The 22,550-nt window shown below is 43.0% G+C and overlaps 2 protein-coding genes across 2 annotated transcripts in view; one reads left to right on the top strand and one right to left on the bottom strand.

Moving 5' to 3' along the window:
- The first annotated feature begins 2,882 nt into the window (after positions 1 to 2,882).
- Positions 2,883 to 12,766, top strand: LOC118227151 (hepatic triacylglycerol lipase-like). The gene is made up of 9 exons (XM_035417316.1): positions 2,883 to 3,123; positions 4,517 to 4,680; positions 5,696 to 5,875; positions 6,602 to 6,719; positions 7,655 to 7,888; positions 9,147 to 9,389; positions 10,248 to 10,362; positions 10,969 to 11,187; positions 12,112 to 12,766. Exons 1-9 carry the CDS (start codon positions 3,042 to 3,044, stop codon positions 12,227 to 12,229), a joined length of 1,473 nt encoding a protein of 490 aa, XP_035273207.1. The 5' UTR covers positions 2,883 to 3,041; the 3' UTR covers positions 12,230 to 12,766.
- A 4,437-nt stretch (positions 12,767 to 17,203) lies between these two features.
- Positions 17,204 to 22,550, bottom strand: part of LOC118227666 (disintegrin and metalloproteinase domain-containing protein 10-like) — a 78,590-nt gene continuing 73,243 nt past the window's right edge. Inside the window, exons 13-16 of the mRNA XM_035418405.1 lie at positions 22,066 to 22,174; positions 19,661 to 19,881; positions 19,177 to 19,303; positions 17,204 to 18,135 (exon numbers count right to left, since the gene is read on the bottom strand). Coding sequence (XP_035274296.1) covers positions 18,029 to 18,135; positions 19,177 to 19,303; positions 19,661 to 19,881; positions 22,066 to 22,174 — 564 coding nt within the window. The 3' untranslated portion in view covers positions 17,204 to 18,028. The remainder of the gene's footprint in view (positions 18,136 to 19,176; positions 19,304 to 19,660; positions 19,882 to 22,065; positions 22,175 to 22,550) is intronic.

Raw genomic sequence — 22,550 nt, 5'->3', positions numbered from 1 at the left:
TCTATCTATATTTGCTTGGCCTTCTATCAATATTTGTTTGGCCAGTCCCACAGTGATCTCCATTAACATCTCTGTTAGCATGAGCTCATCTCCAATTGGTCAAATGGCAGCTAAATGTCTAATTAATTGAAACGTAAGTGTGAGCACGTACAGCATAAATGAAGGATATTTGGTATGCAGGAGTGTGCATTAATTGAGAACCCACCTTTACAGGCTGGTGTATTGGAATCCACATCGAGAGGATTAACTGAGTACTAATATGTTTTCTCCAATCTAGAGCTCTGCATTGTTAATCCTCTCCTGAATCTTCTGCAATGGAGCAATGGCTTGCCCAGTCCAGGGACACATATGGACCTAAAAGATTTTGTTCTTTATAGTTATAATTATGTGTACCATCAGTGGGTACACTACCCTGCAGTATACAGTATAGTTTATAAGTTCTCACAGGATTGTATTTATAAACACAATTTTGTCCAGGCACAATAATGTACTACAACAAATATTTACGGAAAGGGGAAATATCGTCTGACATAGCATTTCTACACAGCGTCAGCTATAAAGTCAAAAATAATCGTCCAGGCTGTAGTATGATATTATTGTCTCATATCAGTTTTATAATTCATGTTGACATCTCAGCTTCGCCAAAGCAGCAAACCCTTCATTTCCTGGGACCTGACCTCCAGGAAAACAGGCGATTGCATATTTGCATTTCATGATCAAAGGCCAGACTCCCGTCAGATCACAGTGTGCACTGTTCACCCGCACGTGCGGCCTTCGTGAACCACAGTAAGGCTCAATTACCAAACAGATATTTCACTGTGTGAGCGGGCAGTGAACCAAGACAAATTTGCAAAAAAAAGATTCAATATTGCAAAACATTCTCAAGGTTAGTTGCTGAATTCCAATAGGTACCCAGTAATAAAGAAATTCACAAGACTGGTATTGCCACTATCGTGGACCGGGGCCCACTTCAAGCTCTGCTTACTATTAATTTTGCATGCAACATTCCTATAATGTTTTCTGAAATTTTGGCTGAACTTTGTTTTGGGACAAAAGATGTTCTAGAACTATTTGAGGAACATTCTAATCACAGCATCTCACAACCAAATGGGTGCCTAAGCAGGGATATGACCCCAACGTTCATTAAATGTAGTGTGTTAAATGGGCTTTTTCCCATTCAACAGTAAGTCCTTCAATGTTTCGGCCACAATGCTAAATACACAGATTACTCAAATGCAGTATTATCAAGGTATCAAATTCCATAATTTAACAAAACATGATGGTAGTTATGCACTGCTGTCACAAACATAAATCTTCCCAAGGGCCATAACATATCTCTGAAATTATTCATTTATTTAACTCAATTTATCTTCTTTATATTGACAAAGTGAGTATTGAAAAAGTGTCCCACCCAGTAGCGGCCACAGTTTTTGCCCCAGGAGGCTGAAATTTGGCATGGGCATTGGTCATGACCGAAGGTAGAGCTGAGTAACTTTCAAGACCAATTGACCAAGAGGGGGCGTGACGATGGGCGTTGCCCCCACATAAATCACAAAAAGGTGCATAACTCCTGAATGGATTCAAAGATTTGTGAAAAGGTTGGTCATGAGCCAAAGAAGAAGTCACGTGTTTGTGTGAGGGTGTGTGTGTGGATGCATGCACACATGGATGCATGCACGTGTGCGGTCGCAGCTATTGCGGATTCGCGCTTGTTCTAACATTACCAATGAACATCAAATGAATCAAACATATTGAAGTTACATTTATTATGAGAAATATGTGCAGTTGTTCCAATTATGAAGCACACAGTTGCAGTAGCCCTAACCTAAGCATCATTTGAGGTCTGTGGCCCAGTATGTGGCCAGTTGTGTCTGGCAAGACTCAGAGTCCCACATTCTATTTACTTAAACCTCAGAAACACACAGCAGCAACACCAAAAAATAGAGCAGTGCCATACTGGAGTCTAAACTGTGTCTTCTGCAAAGAAATTCACATTAAAGTAGACACAGTACATAGGTCTGTTTGAGTAACATGTGGTCAAAAACAACATTTGCTCTGTGTCAAGAAGAACAGTGAACTCCTATTTAATATTGTGTACTCTAGTCTTTTGGTTTTACTCTACTGAGCATAAGATGAATTTGGAGCGATTGAGCTGTTAATTGCTTTATTATCTCTACGTAATGATTATAAATGGGAATTGGATAGTGATAGTAAATATCAGTTGTTATAAATGTTTTTGTGAAGGACTAAAGTCATACCAGATATCAACAAACTGATAATAGAGAAGGGTTTTATTTCTTAAGAGTAATTCACTGTTTCACGGGGGCCAAGACAAAGCAATAAACAGTTGATTTAGCTTATCTGAGATTTGTTCATTGGGCACAATTTAGCGACAATAAATAAATCATTTCACATTAACACAAACATGCCTCCCATGGAAACTTTCTCACGAAGATATTTCAAGGTAGATTATGTTTAGTGATGCCAATTTTCAGATTGGAAATTCAATTAGTTGTTCAATCAAGACTTAATCAATTAAAAGGCCAACACACACACAATATCCCTCCATGGCTGTATATGAACTTACTTACTTCTTACTTAGTAAATATTTCTAAATATAAGTAGGAGATTTCCTAGATCCATAACCTCAGAAATCTCACTTCTTTTTGCTTCTCTTGCTGTAGTTAACCCTTTGCTATCCCTCTATATTATTAGTTACTATTATTATTTACTATCCTTCTCATTTTTAGCACTATCCAATTGGCCCTACTAAAGGCTGGAGCCAATCAGAAAGAGCTTCAATTTCCCAGGTGCCTCTATCCCTCCCCGGGCCCCCTACCCTGGCTGTAAAGCCATGCCTTTCACACACTCGGGCAATAAGACTCCCCACCGACACCCAACGTCTCACCTCTGGACTGAATAGGCATCAAGATAATCAGCGGCCTGATCACATGTAGTGCTATAAATACCAAGTATCTAGCACCTTCCTGTCTCGTTTTCTTTCCTTTTTCATACAAGTTTTAGCTGTTCTCACGAATGTTATGGGAGTCATAAAAATCCTGGCTTGCTTGCTGATCTTTTCCCATCTCAGTGATGGACAGAGAACAGGAAGAAAGGAAACGGGTAAGTGAACGTTCTTTTATTTTTCCTCTGGACGTAGTTTTTTATGATTTCTTGGCAGAACCTCACTTCTGCCAGAAGAGAATTTCTATGATTAACTATGATATGGAGGTAATTTTATTGCCTAAGCACTTTCACATTTTCTGTACATAAAAGAAATGTACAGACACTTTGTGGATTGTGAAAATTGACTGTTTGATGAAAGAGAAGATAAGGTTTACAGGTCTGAGTACATTAGCAATTTGTCATGATTGGGCTAAGCTGAAAATATTTTGAAAAACAAATCAACTTATCAGGTTTAATAAATCACACTGTACCACATATCATAAAACAGCATGAGGACAAAAAAATATTTAGTCACGTGTTTCCATTTGTGATTGATTAAAAGCCTAGGAGCATAAGCCTTTTAAAAATGTACAACAGGATGAAGAGGGACAGGTCACACATATGACCCTATATCAAATGCACATCGGCTCAATTTTTGTGTTGGGCTGCTTTCAGAACACTGCAGAAGCATCTCTTGCTCCCCGTGAAACATAAATAAACAATAAGCCAACAAACTAAGAACTGGGGTGTTCAGTGAGCAAAGCAGTGACTTTGAAGACAGTAGCTCAAGTTTTCCGATTCAAAATGTGTTGTACAAATGTGGTTTTAGCAGGGGTGCTTACTTGTGTCTGTCTTTATTAAAGACAGGGAACAGAACGTCATGATCCTGACTCAGTCCGGATTCTTTGCACAACATGGCCTTGACTATTACATAAGCAGGAATGTGTGCAATGCATTATACAACTATAGCATGTAATACGTCAACAGGGACACTTAAATGTTTAGCAATATCAGATGACCAAAGGAAATAATTGTGTAGCCAGTCCATGTGTTCTCCAACCTGGACTTTGAACTATATATAATTAGGAGAATTTAGGGCAAAAATAAATAAATTATAGTTTTCTTCAAGTTAAAAATGTGTTGTATTTATAGGCCGGACTGAGTGTCAATGGTGAAATGCAACACATTTAATTGAGTCATTCTGTGCCCATAGCATGGTGTCTACCAAACATTTTCAAGTTTTTTATGTCTAATTAACGTTGGTCATGGATGTCAATATATAATATCGATTAGAGCGGCAGAAATTGGCGGGGGTGGGGGGGGGAGTGTACACATAACCCATGTCAAGGTTGGTGTAAAAAAGATCCTTCTGTTTTTGATTTGCTTACAGTATCATAGATCTAGTCCACCTGTTATCTGTTATACAACTGGGGAATGAACGCTATCACCAAAATGCACACTGAGGATATCAATGAAAGGCCTCGTCATGTCCTAAAATATTGTAGTCCTAGTTTTTTTTTTTTACCTGCCTTTTGTTTCTTTTTTGTTTCTTTGTGGAATTCACAACCAGACACTGTGAAGGCGTCATACGTTCCACAGTCTGTCTTCCGGCTGTATTCAGAGGGAGGCTCCCTAAAAGACGCCTGCACTCTCCAGCCATACGTTCCACAGTCTTTACACTCCTGCAGGTTCAACACCTCAAACCCCTTGATCATCATCATCCACGGGTGGACGGTAAGGATGATTCAGTCCTTTGCCTTATTCCATTAAATTATAGATAGGCTCAACCACTTCCACAGAATTAAATGTAATGATACTGTATGTAAATATAGTATATTCTTATGACCCTGCATGTACTGCTGCTTAGAAATCAATTATTTGTATATTTGTAGGCAAAGTTAAAAGAGCACAAGCAACTCAACTAATGACAACATTACATTACATTTACATTACATTTATTTGGCAGACGCTTTTATCCAAAGCGACGTACAAAAAGTGCATTTCATGGTCATAGACAACTACTAAACACAGGTTCAGTAAGATACAATACTTATTTTGTACAGCTATTTCTAGCCAAGAACACAGTTTAGTTCACACAGTGAACACTATTCGGACCTAACCTCTGCAAAGCCAACTAGGCAGAAGAATAAGCTACAGTATTAGGACAAATACAAATTACCAAAAAGTGCTGGGATGGGGCAACATGTAACAAGTGTCATGAAAAAGGGGGGGTGGGGGATTTAGAGTGAAATATATAGCGTGGTGGTGGTTAGTCTAGGTATAGTCTGAAGAGATGAGTCTTCAGGCCACGGCAGAAGATGGGTAGTGAGGGGGAGGTTCGGAGAGGGACAGGGAGTTTGTTCCACCACTGGGGAGATAAATGACAGACAACAGATAACAACAGATAAATGAGTTAATATGCAATAGATTTAATGTGAAAGATATTCACACATACAGTAGGTATGACTTTAGACTCAAAAGAAGGTGCTTGGTGCTGTGAGCATCAGAGCATGTGTGCTAACCTGGAGACTGCTGCATTGCAGAGACAAACCAAGAAGCAGTCTATAACTGCCCATTCCAATATAACCACACCCCCCCCACACACACACACACACACACACACACTACTGCACATGTGATTACCTGTGCATTTTACCACTCATGTGATGTTCCAGTTCCACCAATAGGACCCATAATCCCCTGCTTACCTGAACCAGGTTGGCAAGATGATTCAATGTTCTTGCTCCAGGTAGATGGGAGGATGGACAGCTGGGTGCACGAGCTGGCGGTAGCTCTGAAGTCCACCCTGAGAGACGTCAACGTGGTGATCTGTGATTGGCTCACTCTGGCCTACCGACACTACCCCACTGCTGCACAGAACACCCGGGTGGCAGGGCGGGATGTGGCCCACCTGCTGCAGTGGCTGGAGGTAAGACAGCCAATCAGGACTGCTGTCTCTGACAAAGGAGGCGTCTCAGTACTACTCAGACAGGGACTCACACTCAAAGACCAGAAATTCAACCTGATTAAAAGGAGAACTGGTGAATAAAAAAATATTGAATTCAGAACTGTTATAGGTTTTGCAATCAGAAGATGAACTTTCTCATTATATTATATGATGGTTTGAATGCTGAACCTTCTGCCTTTCTCTTGCCGAAGCCTATTAAAAGAGAACTAAATGAGAGGAAAAGGCTTTTCTTATGTTAACAAAATCTTTAATGGCTCTTTTTGATGGAGACTCTGTTACTCGACTCACACTGACTGACCTCATCACGGACTGACAGACCAAAACAACAGAAAACATCAGGAAGCGCTGAAACAGTCCTTTTACATGGGAGCAAGTAGTATGAGCCACAAAGCACACATTTGTCAGATCTTCTCCCATAGACTCTAACCCTAACTCTACTGCTTCTTATATGATTCTGGAATTTTGAATGTAAATTATCCTTACAAAAATTTGACCAAGCTTGCATGTTTTAGCTGAGTTTCCTTCTCTGGCTGAAAGGTTAGGCTGAAAAGTGAAAACAGAAAGGAAAGCATACAGCATGTCTCCAATTGAACAGTTATCATGGCATCCTTATTACCTCAGACAAACCCATAACACTTCATCAGGGCGACGTCAATAAGGCTGAACTGCTCCTTGTGTGCACGGCAGGAGTCTTCCCAGTTTCCCCCTGACAAGGTCCATCTGATTGGATATTGCTTGGGTGCTCATGCTTCAGGATTCGCTGGTAGCTATTTCACTGGATCCAGAAAGCTTGGACGCATCACAGGTGGGAGGAGCTCTGATTCTTAATACTGTATTTCTTTTTAATGTCTCTCATGTACTTACAGCTGTTTGTTAGATGTAAAAGGGTACAAATTATCTTTTTGATAAGAAACTGTATATTCATATTTGATTAATTTAAATAACATAACCATGTGATTCAATAGCATTGAACATAATTATGCTATTTATATTCATTAAGTATGAATATACAGTTTCTCATCAAAAAATTAATTTGTACCCTTAAGTTCTCTAATTCTCTTCTGCTGTGTTTGAGTCTGCCTATCCTTGCTCTGTGATTATGATTCAGGAGATGAGAAATAGTGGAATAATTTAAGACAGGAAGAGCCATGTCTTTTACTCCTTCTGGGTGACATTATACTGCAGAAGCTCTCTGTATATCAAATAAGGGTGAAATGATAATTATTTGGTGACAGCATGGCACTCTGATCAGGGAACTGTGATCATAATCTTAAACTGTATCTTTGATTCTCTGGTGGAGCACTGCCATTGTATCCATGTGTGCGGTACTTAACCTAAATTGATTCAATAAATTTCCAACTGTATGAATGGATTGCACGTAAAATAATGTAAGCTGTGTTAGTTGCACTGGATAAGAGCACCTGCTAAATGCCCAAACTATAAATATATAATGATTTTCCATTTGATCATACCACAGTATATTTACTATGCCTACATAACTGTTACATTTACACAGCTTTGAAGCAAGGAGCACAAGGACCACTGCGCTCTTGGCCGAGTCCTCCCCGGACACTGGTTATACTCAACACCATTAACCTCTAGCTATTTGATACAGTAACTACTTTGATAGAGTCACAAGTAGACCACCAGAGGAAGCACACACAGAAATTAGCTGAATCATGGAAGCGAAGCTCTAAAATGTTCAAATCATGTTTAATTAGTTTGTGTTTCCTTTTCCAGGACTGGACCCTACAGGCCCAGCGTTTGAGGGGATGTCCCACACTGATAGGCTGTCTCCTGATGACGCTAAATTTGTAGATGCCATTCATACCTTTACCCAGCAGCACATGGGACTGAGCATGGGCATCCAGCAGCCAGTGGGGCACTTTGACTTCTACCCCAACGGAGGAGCCTTCCAACCGGGCTGTGATATAAGCACGCTATTTTCTCACTTGTCACAGTATGGACTAGGCGGTACGTGTGAAAGGGTGGGTTGGCTAGAGTGTGCAAATGCACACGTACAAGTGAAAACGTAAACACAAACACATATGTATATGCTCAAGCACATGCAAGCGCATACATGCACAAATGTACAAATACATCAACAAATGTACACATAGCAGCATACATCTACCAACACGTGTTGCTAATAGTGGCAATGCATGTGCACACACAGGCACACACACACACACACAAATTAGAGTTTTTGGAGAAATCCCACATTTGAAAAATGGGCTCCTACTCACATTCAGGCAATGCTTGACAGTGGATTATGAGTTTATTTTTAAATCTAGTATTTTAGTTTTAGTTTACACAAAAAGTATCATGCCTTAGAAACTGTAGCTAACCTAACACCCAGAGTATCCTACAGCATAATACTCTAGGCTGAATAAGTACTTATGAATATTATTATTAAGTATAGCTGAATCTATAAATATAAAACTATATTATTGTACGGGGCTGAATTTCAATTGGAACCTTGCAAAGTAATCCAGAGATAGAGTTTGATGTTACCAATCAAAACCGCACGTTCTGTATAAAGGCACAAGCACATAAAAGCAGCTGTCATCCTTATGGGATAATTATGTGGATTATTCCTCTGCTTCTGTTGTGCGTTCTGCCTCAGGGGCATGAAATCTCATCATGGAAATCACGGAGCACAATAGTCTGCCTGAAAGGCAGTCCTCACATCGTTGAGATAAGGCAATGTTCTTTTCCCTTTGAGATTGACAGTATTCTCTGACAGGTTCTTAATAAAAGAAAATATCTAAATTAGATCAAAGGACTGATGATATACAAAAACAGCAGAACCCAGTATATATCCCTGTCTATTCCCAAAAGACCAGTCCACCACTACAAAGGGATGGGATGCTTCATTGGTCTCTGCCTAGTACAGTATACCAGAGCTGTCACAAAATGACATAATGTACTCAATTTCACTATTACTGAGTCATTAGGCATGGACAAATGTAAAGATTTTGGTTGATTGAATTTCTCATATCTAATGCATTAATTTTTATGTATCAAAATCAACTTGACTGGATTCAGCCTTTTTATATAAATACGCATTGGAATCATGTCAAATGCACATGAATTTTTGTTTGTTTGTTTTTTTGCACATCTTTTATCCTGCCAGATTTAATGATTTTTTTTTGCAACTACTAGAAAGAGGACAGTAAATAAAGTGCCTACCAAGCCTGTTGACCTCAGTGACCTTTTCTTTTGGGGGCAGGTTTCCAAAAGTCAGTGAAATGCTCTCACGAGCGAGCCGTCTACCTGTTCATCGACTCCCTGTTGAACAGAGACAAGCAGAGCACGGCCTACTGGTGCAAGGACGAGAGCGCCTTCAACAGGGGCGCCTGCCTGGACTGCCGCAGGAACCGCTGCAACAGACTGGGCCATGACATAAAGAGGGCGCAAACCAAGACCAGCAAGAAACTGTACCTGAAGACCCGCTCCCACCAGCCTTACAAAGGTCAGCGGAGTGCATGCTCCTGATACAGTCATTACCGTCCGTGCTAACCAAATAAACCCAGGTTCTGGCACAGACCAGCGGGCACAGTCATCGTTATGTGACGCTAGCAGATGGAATTTGGATTTATGTTTGTCAAAATGCCAGATGAAACCTAACCTAAGAGAAACAGCTGCATAAACCTTTCCTACATGAGTGGTCCTTATTCAGTGTTTGTTTGATTGGATAATTGATTTCATTTTTTTCAAAGGTTGCGGGTGTCACTTTACCTCCAAACTTCTCAAAAACTACTTATAGAAATGTCATGTACTCTCACATAAATGGGGAGGGGGGGGATAAGAGGATTAGCTATGCTTTTACATGAGCAAGCCTTGTTACTACAAAAGACGTCTGTTAACGCAAACTTTTCAAAATGGAGTCATTTAATATTATTGCATTTCTGGTTGAAGTGATCTGGGCTCTCACTGAGAATATGTATGGGAATAAGATGGAAGGAAAGGCATTTGGAAAGCTGAGATGGTCTCTTGATTGAAAAAGGCACAATCTGTTCCCTGTGGACCATGGACCATAGCCCATAGCAGCAGCGTTAAAAAGGCTCTACCATTAAAGCCTGTTGACTCATTCTCTGCGTAGCAGCTACAGATCACTGAATCTTAACGACGTCCAATACTGCTCACTGTTCTCCAGGACAGAGCACGCATTCTGTTTGAGAACGGGGCTTGAATGATGTCCATATTCCCAATATCTGTAACACCAGGCATGACTTCAGGGGTTCTGTGGTATAGGATCCTTGTTCTTTTTAAAAGTAGGGTAGATAATGTTATTTAAACAAAACCAATGTACTTTCTTTCTCATCTGTAGTCTACCACTATCAACTGAAGATACAATTCATAAACCAGGTGGAGAACATCAAACCCACCCTCACCATCTCTCTCACTGGTACCAAGGAAGAGAGTGAGAAAATGCCCTTCACTTTGTGAGTATATCGCCCCTCTGAGACAGATGCTGGTTCTTGGACTCTCTTTCCCTCTGATCTCTCTCCCTACAGCCGAGGCACACATCTGTTCTCCCCTCTAACACGTTCGTTTGAAACACACAGCTGGAGAAAGAGGCTGAGTAGTCCCCCATTACAAGGGGAGAAATTTCAGCACACTTGAGAAAAAAAAAGAAAAATAACAGCTGAAGCGTGAGCAAATGGAGCACTCATGCATCTGCAAATGAGAGGATTCCTGTATAAGAGTAAACATTAATAATTCAAGTATGGTAGGTAAAAGAATGCCCTTTCTCTTATAGACAGTATTCCACCCAACTATTAGCTGCTTTCCCATACACAAGCTGCAGTGGAGGGTAGAAACTGAGCTACGCAGAGCCCATCTTCCTACAGTGAGAGATGCAAGTCTGTTCGGTCTTGTTTCCCTGAGGCTATGTGGGTCAGCTGCCTCTCCAATCACCCACATTTAAAATGTCTGTTTCCTTTTTGTTAGTATTTAATTATTGCCAACATCTGTGTGGAATACTGAATCCAGCTCAACCTGCTAACCACATTGAAATCCTTACACCGTCTACTTTTTTCCTTTCTTAGTGTTGACGGGGTAGCAGGTAACAAGACACACACCTTCCTGGTCACCCTGGACTCAGATATTGGTGACCTGATGTTGTTCAAGCTCCACTGGGAGGGCAGGCCAGTCCTGGCCACCGTGTGGAACACGATGCAGACCTTTATCCCCTGGGGTAGAGACAGGAAGAGGCCAGGACTCAACTTAGGCAATATACGTATCAAGACAGGGGATACACAGACAAAGTAAGTAGCACAAATGTGCGATTATGAATATGAGAGGAGTAGCCTAGGGGTAGCTAGGAACAGGGATTTATTAAGGGAATATATTGGTTTGATAGTTGAGTAGCAAGCTTTGAAAGACCAAGGGGTTTAGCCCTCCCTGGACAGTAATGTTACACAACAAAAATATTTATTGCAGTGGGCAGTAAGTTCAGTTATAAAATGTGATTTAAAATGGTTACATATACTGTAAAATGCTTTGAACCCCAAAAGACTGATATGAGATTAGCCTCTGAATGGTGCACAAGTTATACTACAGTGTTGTTACTATGCCCCTGCTGAGGAAAACAACAAAACACAAGGGGAAGGGGATACGTTAAGATGCCAGTGAGGAGAGAGAGACGGATGAAACACACCATAGAACCACTGAGCCTTTAGTTGCCATGCATGAGCTTGGAAATTCATCTATGCATGAATTCATCCAAATGCTCATCCAAATGTGCATCTCTTGATGCGCAATGGCTGACATAAGAACAAAAGTGTCACATTTTACTTTGAAACAGAGCCATTTAAAAACCTGAAATAATTATATAAAACAATTAGGGTTATAGCGTATTTTTCATGGTGTCACGTCTTTTAAAATGAGCAATTGGCAAATAGACTGAGCTAGGATACCAACAATCACGTTTTTTATGTCATTAGCACCCTCTAGTGAATAACCTCTACAATTGCACAAATTGTCTATTTTGATAACAAGGATTTGCAACTTAAATTAGAGAGTAGGCTAACACTTATATTTCCATTCGCATTGCAGATCCATAAATGGCGGGACAAAGTAATAGGCCTATCCTTTTTCCAATGAAGATTAAATTAAAAACGTAACAAACAAATTGACATTGCCATGTTGACATTGCATTGCATTGACTCTTTGAAAATTGTATTTTGCAGGGTGTCATTTTGTGCCAAGACGAACGATGAAACTAATCTTCAACCGTCGCAGGAGATAACATTTGTGCGCTGCCAAGCGAGACGTCAGAAACAACAAAGGAAGCGAATACACAGCTAACGTGAAAACTGTTTTCTTTCAATACAGACACTAACTATATATGGTATAAAGTACGTTTCCCAATGGCTGTTAGCCCTACATCATTAGGGACAATGACAATACATTTCTAATTTGTGGCCACTAAACGTTTTTTGTGTCATTGGTTTTTTTTTTTTTTTCCTTTTTCGTTTTTAATGTATGTAGTTTACGCATGTTTTTCCACTGTAATGTTCCTAAATGCTTTATAAATGCGACCTATGATATTTCACAGCGTGATTATTTTCAGCCAAAGAGAACCGTCTGGGTGGGACCTGAGCTGTACGTCACTGATAGTGCTGGAAGGTCTTAATGCCTGAAACTTCATATAGTTTATCCCAGATTAAGAAAAGTTTCAGTTCGCAAAAATTCGAAGCAACGCCTTATTTTGACAGAGACTCCACAACAGAATCATATCTGTCTACTTTACTGCCAATATTGCACTTTTGAGAGGACAGACATGTTATGACGTACACCACCAGTAAACTGAGTCAGAGTGAATAAACGGAGACCATCTTCTCAGTTGACAAGCCTTCTGATTATCGGTTAGTTATTTGGTCGCTGCTTTCATATTTTGTACCATTTGCTGATATTTGGCCCAGAAAGTAACCCTTCCAAATGCCAGTGGCAGACTAATTTTGGACACAAGCCATAAATCGCGGAAAAATCTATCCCTCCATTTAACACCACCAGCATCCATTTCATTGCTTTTATTTGGGATCACACTTTTACTCACGAAATGTCAGGGAATAACAATAGAAGGTATGTACACCCCCCCCCCCCCCCCCCCCAAAGAATATCTTGCCCTCAGACTTTCGAGCCGACAGCACATTAGACAGTTTTTTTATAACACATGACAATGCTGGGCTGCATTAATCACTGCCAAACATGTTCCAACAATCACCCCTCTTTCAGAATCACTGTATTATAGCCATACAAGCCATAATTATTGGCAATCAAACCTGCCCAGTATTTGTTTCATGACACTGAGCATGATGGGATGTTACTAGCGTAATTAACTCAGGTACCACTTATGAGAAAGCACCTGCTTTCGATATACTCTGTATGCCCCATTTTACAAATGTTTCCATCTTTCTGACCACTATCTGCACGTTGCTGCATTACAATGTTCTCAGGAATCAGACCAGAATAGATATTCAGGATACAAAAACAAATGCAAGAGCTTTTGATATACAAATCAAGCAGTGAAATGTATTCAGTGCTCAAGGAGGCCTATTTAACATTTGAGTAAAAACTGTAGAGAGCGGTCCCTGTAGCATAAGATAAGAGCATTCGCCTGCAAAAACAAGATGCCATGTTGATTTGCAAAAATAAGAAAAGCAGTTCATTACTTGGATGCTGAGAGTGGGTGGACGTTTGGAGAGAGGGGTTACCAGCATTACTTTTCACAGCTGAGAAACAGGAAAAGATAGGCAGAGTAATGAGCAGGAGCCGCCATGGTAAATCTGTGGTTGTCTTGGGAGTTCAATTCTCCAAAGAAATCTTTATAAATCTGGAATGAAAGCAGTTCCACAGATATCACTAGTCAATACAAAAGCTTCCACAGATATCACTCATCAATAATTCACACCGATGTCTAATTATAATTGAGAAACCCCCCCCCCCCCCCAAACAGATAAATTAAAATTTAGGTAGTCCAGCATTTTCAGAAACCCTATATGTTTGGTTACTGCATCATTAACATTGAAATTTATACACAAAGCAAAAAACCCAGCAATAAAGGCAGGAGATCCTCCTCCTGAGAGCTGGCTATGCTGTTAGAATCCTGCAGATTTTTTCCTCTGGCATGTCTTCAGCTGGGCTGGAGCTATAATGCCATCTGTGAAAACAACTGCTGAGTGCAGCACACCTAAGAGGCGTGTGTGTGCGCGCGCGTTTGTGTGAGTGTGTGTGTGAGTGAATGTGAGTGTGAATGTGTGTGTGAGTGTTTGTGTGTGTGTATGCATGTCCCAGTTACGCACACCAGTGAGATTCTAAATAGGGGATAGGTGAGGAGTCACCTCAGAGCTTCAGGTTCCTCTCATGTGAAAGGAAACGTGTCCTACTAAGGTAGGTTCACTTTGAGATGGGCTTTCCAGGTGACTTTTCAGCAGCAAACCTTATGCACTGTAATAAAAAAGCCAAAACATTCCATCTCAAGGAGACATACATACCTCTGAGAACAAAGTTTTTCAAAACTATTTTGATCAATTCTATTTTTATTAATGCATTTCAAGTACTTCAAAAAAAATTACATACCTTTGCACAATACTTTTTGCATTTTTTTAGTAAAAATTTTCCAAAGTGAACCCAACAAGAACAAAAACAAAAAAACAAACAAACAAACAAACAAAAAAAAAAAAAACGTAGATACTGTATAAAACACAGCGGACGTTAAAATCAGACAGTAGTATTAGACTTTTTTTTCATTATTTCATCTGCTTACATCACCTACCACATTTTAACTCAAACTGGGAATTTCAGTGCACTTTTCTCTCAAAGAATTTTACTGAGCTTCATAAACAGAATTTAAAATTTCAGGCAACCCTCCACACTTTTAAATCTGAACTGACCACAGGAAAAACGGACAAACATGGGAAAAATATTAAATCTACCACACTCAAAGGAGGTTTACTAATGACGAAAGTGATGAAAACATTACTTTATTATCCAGCACGAACCCCATTCCAACCAGCACAATACAGAACAGAAATACAGAATTAGAACCAAAGGAGCTTTTAGTTTATACATTTTTCATTCTGTTTGAATTTTTAATTTGGTAAACTGAACTTGCCTTTGAAACGATTATTCTCTGGAATTCAAATACAAAAAAAAAAAAAAAAACGGACATTACACATGTATAAAAACAGCTGTTATCTCCAAAAGTAAAGCAAACTCTCCATGTACTACCGTACAGGGATATGAGGAAACCATGCAGGTGGTAGTGCCCTGTGGAGTTGCATGGCTTTAGTATGCCTTCAAAGTGTCCCCTCCAGGTGAACTCCCTGAGGATTCAGAAGCACTGAACCCAGTATTAAAACGAGCGTAACGTCGTAGAGCATCAAAGGAACAGAACGCAATAAAAATTCAAAATGGCTGAAAAATGTGGAGAAGAGAAGGGTTCCTCCGGGCCAGTGGCCTCGGTTGCCTCTTGGTCAAGCTGGGTCTTGCAGTAACAGAAGTGAAGTTCAACCGTCTGTGGAGCCGTTTGAGCTCTTAAGTCACAGGTCCTTGCGTGTTTTTACTTGGGGGGGGCGGGGTGGGGGGGGGGGGGGGGGGGACAGAGCAGCTTTTCCCGGTACTTTGACCCAAAGCTCCTGAGACCACGCCAATCAGAAACTGATACATCATTGTGGATATTTGTCACCCGCTAGACTGGTTTTCCCTTTGACTCTTTGTTGGGTCAGATCAGGCATATGGTCAATTTGTGTTTGGGGGGGGGGTGTTGGGCAGGGATATTCTGGGCAGTATCTCTCTCCCCTCTCCATTCAGGCACGTAGTTCACATCTTCAATCGCGAGCAGAACACCGCTGCTTAGTTTTGGGGGAGAAAGCCCTCTGGTTTCACCCACATTTTCTACCTAAAATCCACTAATTGCCTATCTGGGATGAGTGGAAAGAGCTACAGGTCACTAGGGAGACTGGGAGTGGGAGGGTGAAAGGTCTGGACTTTGACTGGCTGCCTTGTTCCGTCTCAAACCTAACACTACATGCATCTAAGCCACACCCACTGAGGGACTCTCCCTTCTCACCGCAGTTAAAACACAGGTAGCAAACTCTACATTCCATCAATAACATCTCCTATATATACAAAATATCTGCATCGACAAAAACAAGAGAAAGAGAAACGCAATCATAAAAAGCAACTGATTTTAAGTGAGGTTCAGTCAGTAAAACAACATTGTCTGGAAATTATCATCTTGTAAAGTACTCCACTATGCATTACACTACGCTGAATTTCCACACTGGAATTTTTTACATTTTTTTAAGAATGCTTTTAAATTCAGCATAGCTGGTCCTTAAAAACTGCATTCCACTCACTGTAGCATACAACGCTTTCAGTGGGTGCATGGTCATGTTTCCACTCTACAAGATACTACCCTGTGAGAGGAGATGGTCAGTCTGTCTATGAACAGGACTATCGGCAGTTGCCTCATTTTCTTTTTCAATACCTCTTTTGGTCAATCCCCACCCCCCTAAATCTCTAGTCCTCCAGTCACATGTGTCCAGTCAGGATCGTGTGATTGGGTGGATATGATGCAGCCTCACGAGCTGAAACCGTTTGAAAGTGCAATGCGAGCACCCCCTCTGCTGGACACAAGGCTTCCCATTCTCTTTCTTCCCTCTCTCATCCCTTCATCACAGTGGGATTGATCAACAGACACATCATCTGCTGTGATTAGTGGTTTTTTGTTGTTGAGTAACATAAAGGTATGGTGAGGTGTTGGGTGGGGTGGGGAGCAATTAAATATCAGTTGAGAAAATGAGTATATGCAGTCTGAAGTAAAAAAACAAAAATCGCACCTATCCCTATGTTCCTACATGCTCTCACCAGCAAACCGCAAAGTCGAAGAGAAGCTTCTCAGTACTCTTTGCAAACAATATCAAACTACCACATCTAGGGTCTCGACAATCTTTCAGGCTTATTTCTTAAAATGTCACCAAGGAGCTATGCCTCAATCATCTATACATCCCATCATCCCTCCCTCCTTCCCCCCCTCCCTCTCTCCCTCCCTCCCTCCCTCCCGTTACCCAGCAGCCCCTGTACATGAGCCAACATCGATCTATTTGCATGCCCTGTTATTTTAACAGCCAACGCAGTTTACACTTTCACAGCTGTTACATGTGCGCATGCCATGTGAAAGTCAGCTGGTTAACACCACAGGGTAAGCCATCCTTACTCGCAGCTGCTATAAAAAGCACCCGGAACATTCTCAGCCCCTCCCTCACTTCCAGGCCCTTCCTTTGTTTTTGTATTTTTATTTTTATTTTTTTTAAATCCTGAGAGTGTCAATTAAAACAGTAAGTCATCTTCATCAAACAGCAGGAAAAAAAAGAAGAAGAAAAAAAAAAAGGATCCATTTTCTTTTATGATACAATGAAAAAAAAACTATATTGCGATATCTGTACAATTGCACGCAGAAAGTACGCGTATGCATTAGAAATAAAAAGCCAGCGCTTTTTTTTCGTTTTTAAACAATGTTAATTACATTGGCAATGTGAAGTCTCTTCCACTTGGAGGTGGTCTCTCTTCCTGGCCCTACTCAGCAGCAAAAACCCCCTGTCACCTGCGAGTCACGATGTTACAATCAGGAGCGCGTCGTCCCTTTTAAAGTGGGGGGAGGGGGGGTTTAGAGGGGAGGGGGGTAAAAAGAAAAAAAAGGTCCCACGAGGACACCACTGCAGACTGGACATTTCCAGAATTAAGGGGAAAAAAGTAGGGAAGTTTTGGGAGAAGAAGCTGAGACTGCATTAAAATGGCCGCCGGGATTCTCTGGCTGCTCCTCTGAGAGACGCTGAGAAAGGGAGACGGACACGGGCTCCGCTGCCGTCTCAGAACAGCGACGTCCGCCCGTTCCGTTCTGTCTTTTCTCTGCTCACCTTCTCCGGTTAAATTCGGCCGCGGTTCGTTCGAGACGGCCGGTGGGTTTGGCGTTTGGTGGTGGGTGGGGGGTTGGGGGGTTGGGGGTTGGGGATTTGGGCAACGACTGATACAGGTAATTCTTTGGAGTGAAGTTTTCCCACTGTAGGCACTAGGAAGAACCAAGGCAAAGAGAGTCCGGCCTCAGCGTCTCATCTGGCCCATCTGATAGTTCTCTCTGGGCTGGCGGTGGTGGCGCTGGGGCTGCGGCTGGGGGTTGGTGTGCTGGGGTCTCCTCCTCTTCAGGGTGCCTAAGGACGGGGGGACACACGCCGAGGTCATTCGAGGACGCTCGCACAGTGACGTCATCAGCGCCAGATAAACCCACACCAGCTCGGCCTGCTGCCGTGCGGCCTTGGTTTTCTCCGACCGCGTCAGCTCGGATCAAGGTTTCAACAGTTTCAACCACCCGCCAGTCTACTTCCTGTTTTACCTTAAGAGCTAATCTCCCTAGAGCATCCTGAAATCGGACTGGTCGTAGCACGTTTAATCACCGTTATATATAAAAGGTCAATGGACATTGGCTTGCATCGCTGCCTCCACATATCACGGTTTGTCAGAAAGAAGAAGGCAGCCATTGTTTTTTTTTTTCAGTATCTCAGATCCCAAAAGCTGGCTGGCTCGTCCCTGACTGTGTCCAGGCTCACGGTGATTTATGGTTAAGAGCCTGACAAGCGAGGCCACGTTAAGACCCTTTTCATTTTAACGGGTCCTTCAGGGACGGACGCCGCTCTCCACCAGTCTCTTCGTCTCTCTTTCATGGTGTTTATCGACCACTTTCTTTGTCTATATCTTCATCTCAGTCTCTCTTCATCATCAGACTCCCTCAGTCACTTTTCCCTAGTTCATTTCTCAGGTTAACTCTAAATTAGAACAAGGTCACCTTCTGCATTTCTGCAGAGTAGATGACAGAACACCTACCTTTTCGCCATCTTAAATTAGACTTAAAGGTGCAGTATGTATGTTTTTTTAAATAATTTTTTTTGTAAATTTTCTTCACATTGCGTCAGATATCATAAATTATAAGCTCTAAGAAATAAATCTGGTCTCTCGGACTGCCCCAGACCCAGCCGCCCCAAAATTTCACTGCGCCTGAATCTTAACAAACAATCAGGATAGCTCTCTGCAAGGAGGCTTACCAACCAGCTGTCAATCATGTTACCTGTTTTTTCAAAATTAAGCTCTCTCTCGCTCTCTTCTCCAAACTTACATACTGCACCTTTAACTCAGGTTTTTGAAGGCAGCCTCAGACACAGTTTAGCACAACGGTTCCCTCCCCGGTTTGCACTCACCAGGCAGGGGTTTGGGTGGAGGCAGTTTGGGGTTGCTGCTGGGGGTGTGGACGCTGCAGATCTTAATGAAGCCGGCCATCAACATGATGAGGGCGATGCCCATCAACAGCACTGCCCACCAGTGAGCCTGTGACATGCACACGCACACACACAGAAACAGAAACACACACACACACACACACACGCACACGCACGTACACAAAAACACAGAAAGAGCCTCAATACTGAAAACCCAAAGGACGAAGAGCTTTATCTAAAATAGAGGACAGACAGTGTAATATGAAGCTGCATAATATTCATGCCACAAATTACAATGTTCATACAAGTTACAAGGCTAAAATTAAACCGATATTATGGCCAACTTCCAAAAACAGATATTTTCACATTTTAAATTCCAATAAAAATACCCGAGGCAACAGATTCTATCGGAGGCCTGTACTGATTAGGTGAGGATCTGCATTTAAGCTTGGGGTTTGCCACTTGCCACTATCCACTCTGCGATGTTCTCGTAGAGCTCGGGGTTGAAGATGGCCTTCTTCAGCCTGGCCAGGGGCCCGTCGGCGTCCACCAGACGGCACTTCATGAACACGTCGCAGTAGCCCTTAAAGTCGTTGCAGGGGGACCCGGGCTGCAGGGTGGTGATTTTCTTGTTGAAGAACTGCGCCCACTTCTCCGAGCCTGTGCTGCTGCAGGTGTTGGGCTTCACTGGGGGGGGGGGGGGGGGGGGGTACAGGTACACACAGGGCCGTCACTCAAACAAGCTCTCACTTCCTGTTGCTTTTATTACAGACTGTACCATTCTCTCTTTCCCTCTAGAGTACTTTTTACTTGGAGCTATATGTCTGTACAAATCTTTCACCACAGTACTCCTACTTTAAGGTCCTCTATGTCTCTGCTTCCTTTTGGAAGGGTTCAATGTTTAAAAAAGCAACAACCAGGTGTTACTCTGGTACTTTAAACCCACAGCTTCACATGAAAATGCCTCATCACACAGGAATCTTGGCCATCTGGAGTCCGAGCCTGTGTGTGAAAGACAGCAGGACCACGAGGCAGGTGCAGCGTGGGGTACAGCGTGGGGTGTAGTGTGAGGTGTATTGTGAAGTGTAGTGTGGGGTACAGCATGGGGTGCAGTGTGGGGTGTAGTGTGAGGTGTATTGTGAGGTGTAGTGTGGGGTACAGCATGGGGTGCAGTGTGGGGTGTAGTGTGAGGTGTATTGTGAGGTGTAGTGTGAGGTGTAGTGTAAGGTGCAGTGTGGGGTGTATTGTGAGGTGTATTGTGAGGTGTAGTGTAAGGTGCAGTGTGAGGTGTACTGTGAGGTGTAGTGTAAGGTGCAGTGTGTGGTGTAGTGTGAGGTGTAGTGTAAGGTGCCGTGTGGGGTGTAGTGTGTGGTGTATTGTGAGGTGTAGTGTAAGGTGCAGTGTGGGGTGTAGTGTGAGGTGTAGTGTAAGGTGCAGTGTGGGGTGTAGTGTAAGGTGTAGTGTAAGGTGCAGTGTGGGGTGTAGTGTAAGGTGCAGTGTGAGGTGTAGTGTGAGGTGCAGTGTGAGGTGTAGTGTAAGGTGCAGTGTGGGGTGTATTGTGAGGTGTAGTGTAAGGTGCAGTGTGGGGTGTAGTGTGGGGTGTAGTGTAAGGTGCAGTGTGGGGTGTATTGTGAGGTGTAGTGTAAGGTGCAGTGTGAGGTGTAGTGTGAGGTGCAGTGTGAGGTGTAGTGTAAGGTGCAGTGTGGGGTGTATTGTGAGGTGTAGTGTAAGGTGCAGTGTGGGGTGTAGTGTAAGGTGCAGTGTGGGGTGTAGTGTGGGGTGTAGTGTAAGGTGCAGTGTGGGGTGTATTGTGAGGTGTAGTGTAAGGTGCAGTGTGGGGTGTATTGTGAGGTGTAGTGTAAGGTGCAGTGTGGGGTGTAGTGTAAGGTGCAGTGTGGGGTGTATTGTGAGGTGTAGTGTAAGGTGCAGAGTGGGGTGTAGTGTGAGGTATTGTGAGGTGTAGTGTAAGGTGCAGTGTGGGGTGTAGTGTGAGGTGTAGTGTAAGGTGCAGTGTGGGGAGTAGTGTGAGGTGTAGTGTGAGGTGTAGTGTAAGGTGCAGTGTGGGGTGTAGTGTGAGGTGTAGTGTAAGGTGCAGTGTAAGGTGCAGTGTGGGGTGTAGTGTGAGGTGTAGTGTAAGGTGCAGTGTAAGGTGCAGTGTGGGGTGTAGTGTGAGGTGTAGTGTAAGGTGCAGTGTGGGGTGTAGTGTGAGGTGTAGTGTAAGGTGCAGTGTGGGGTGTAGTGTGAGGTGTAGTGTAAGGTGCAGTGTAAGGTGCAGAGTGGGGTGTAGTGTGAGGTATTGTGAGGTGTAGTGTAAGGTGCAGTGTGGGGTGTAGTGTGAGGTGTAGTGTAAGGTGCTGTGTGAGGTGTAGTGTAAGGTGCAGAGTGGGGTGTAGTGTGAGGTATTGTGAGGTGTAGTGTAAGGTGCAGTGTGGGGTGTAGTGTAAGGTGTAGTGTAAGGTGCAGTGTGGGGTGTAGTGTGAGGTGTAGTGTAAGGTGCAGTGTGGGGTGTAGTGTGAGGTGTAGTGTAAGGTGCAGTGTAAGGTGCAGTGTGGGGTGTAGTGTGAGGTGTAGTGTGAGGTGTAGTGTAAGGTGCAGTGTGAGGTGTATTGTGAGGTGTAGTGTAAGGTGCAGTGTGGGGTGTAGTGTGAGGTGCAGTGTGGGGTGCAGTGTGTGGTGTAGTGTGAGGTGTAGTGTGAGGTGCAGTGTGGGGTGCAGTGTGAGGTGTAGTGTGAGGTGTAGTGTAAGGTGCAGTGTGGGGTGTAGTGTAAGGTGCAGTGTGAGGTGCAGTGTGGGGTGTAGTGTGAGGTGCAGTGTGAGGTGTAGTGTGAGGTTTAGTGTGAGGTGTAGTGTAGTGAGGGTAGTCAGACTCACTCCTCTCCATGCAGCACACGTGGCACAGCTCGGTTTCATCCTTGCCATCCAAGCTGGCGCAGGTGCACACCTCCAAGCCATACTTCTCACAGATGGAGCCAGAGCAGCCCTGTCAGGAGAGAGAGAGAGAGATAAAGATAAAGGGGTGACCTGTACTCGACACACCATGTTCACCACCGCCCTCTGCACAGTCACTCAGACACACACGTGGACGCCACACGCACACGCGTGTGCACGCACGCACCCAAGCACGTACGTACACACACGCACACACACACATACGGGAGGTAAGCTGCAGCCCTGCTCCTGACACATCCTCACCATCTGTCCACACGCACACGCACACACACACACGCTCACACCCCCATACGCATCCGGGGTTTGGACAGCTGTCTCCAAAACTCTCATTACATCAATATCCCTGCTGCCTTCCGCCCCCACACACACGCACACAGGCACAAACCCGCACACAGACACACACAGCA

Source organism: Anguilla anguilla, chromosome 5, assembly GCF_013347855.1.
Source record: "Anguilla anguilla isolate fAngAng1 chromosome 5, fAngAng1.pri, whole genome shotgun sequence".
NCBI lineage: Eukaryota > Metazoa > Chordata > Actinopteri > Anguilliformes > Anguillidae > Anguilla > Anguilla anguilla.
This window is presented reverse-complemented; position numbering and strand designations above follow the sequence as displayed.

Bases quoted from the DNA above. Each gene is read 5' to 3' on its own strand.
- LOC118227151 (XM_035417316.1), top strand. From the start codon at position 3,042: ATGGGAGTCATAAAAATCCTGGCTTGCTTGCTGATCTTTTCCCATCTC. The intron at 4,681-5,695 runs GTAAGGATGATT...TTCTTGCTCCAG, and splicing joins TCATCATCCACGGGTGGACG to GTAGATGGGAGGATGGACAG. The intron at 11,188-12,111 runs GTAAGTAGCACA...TGTATTTTGCAG, and splicing joins ACAGGGGATACACAGACAAA to GGTGTCATTTTGTGCCAAGA.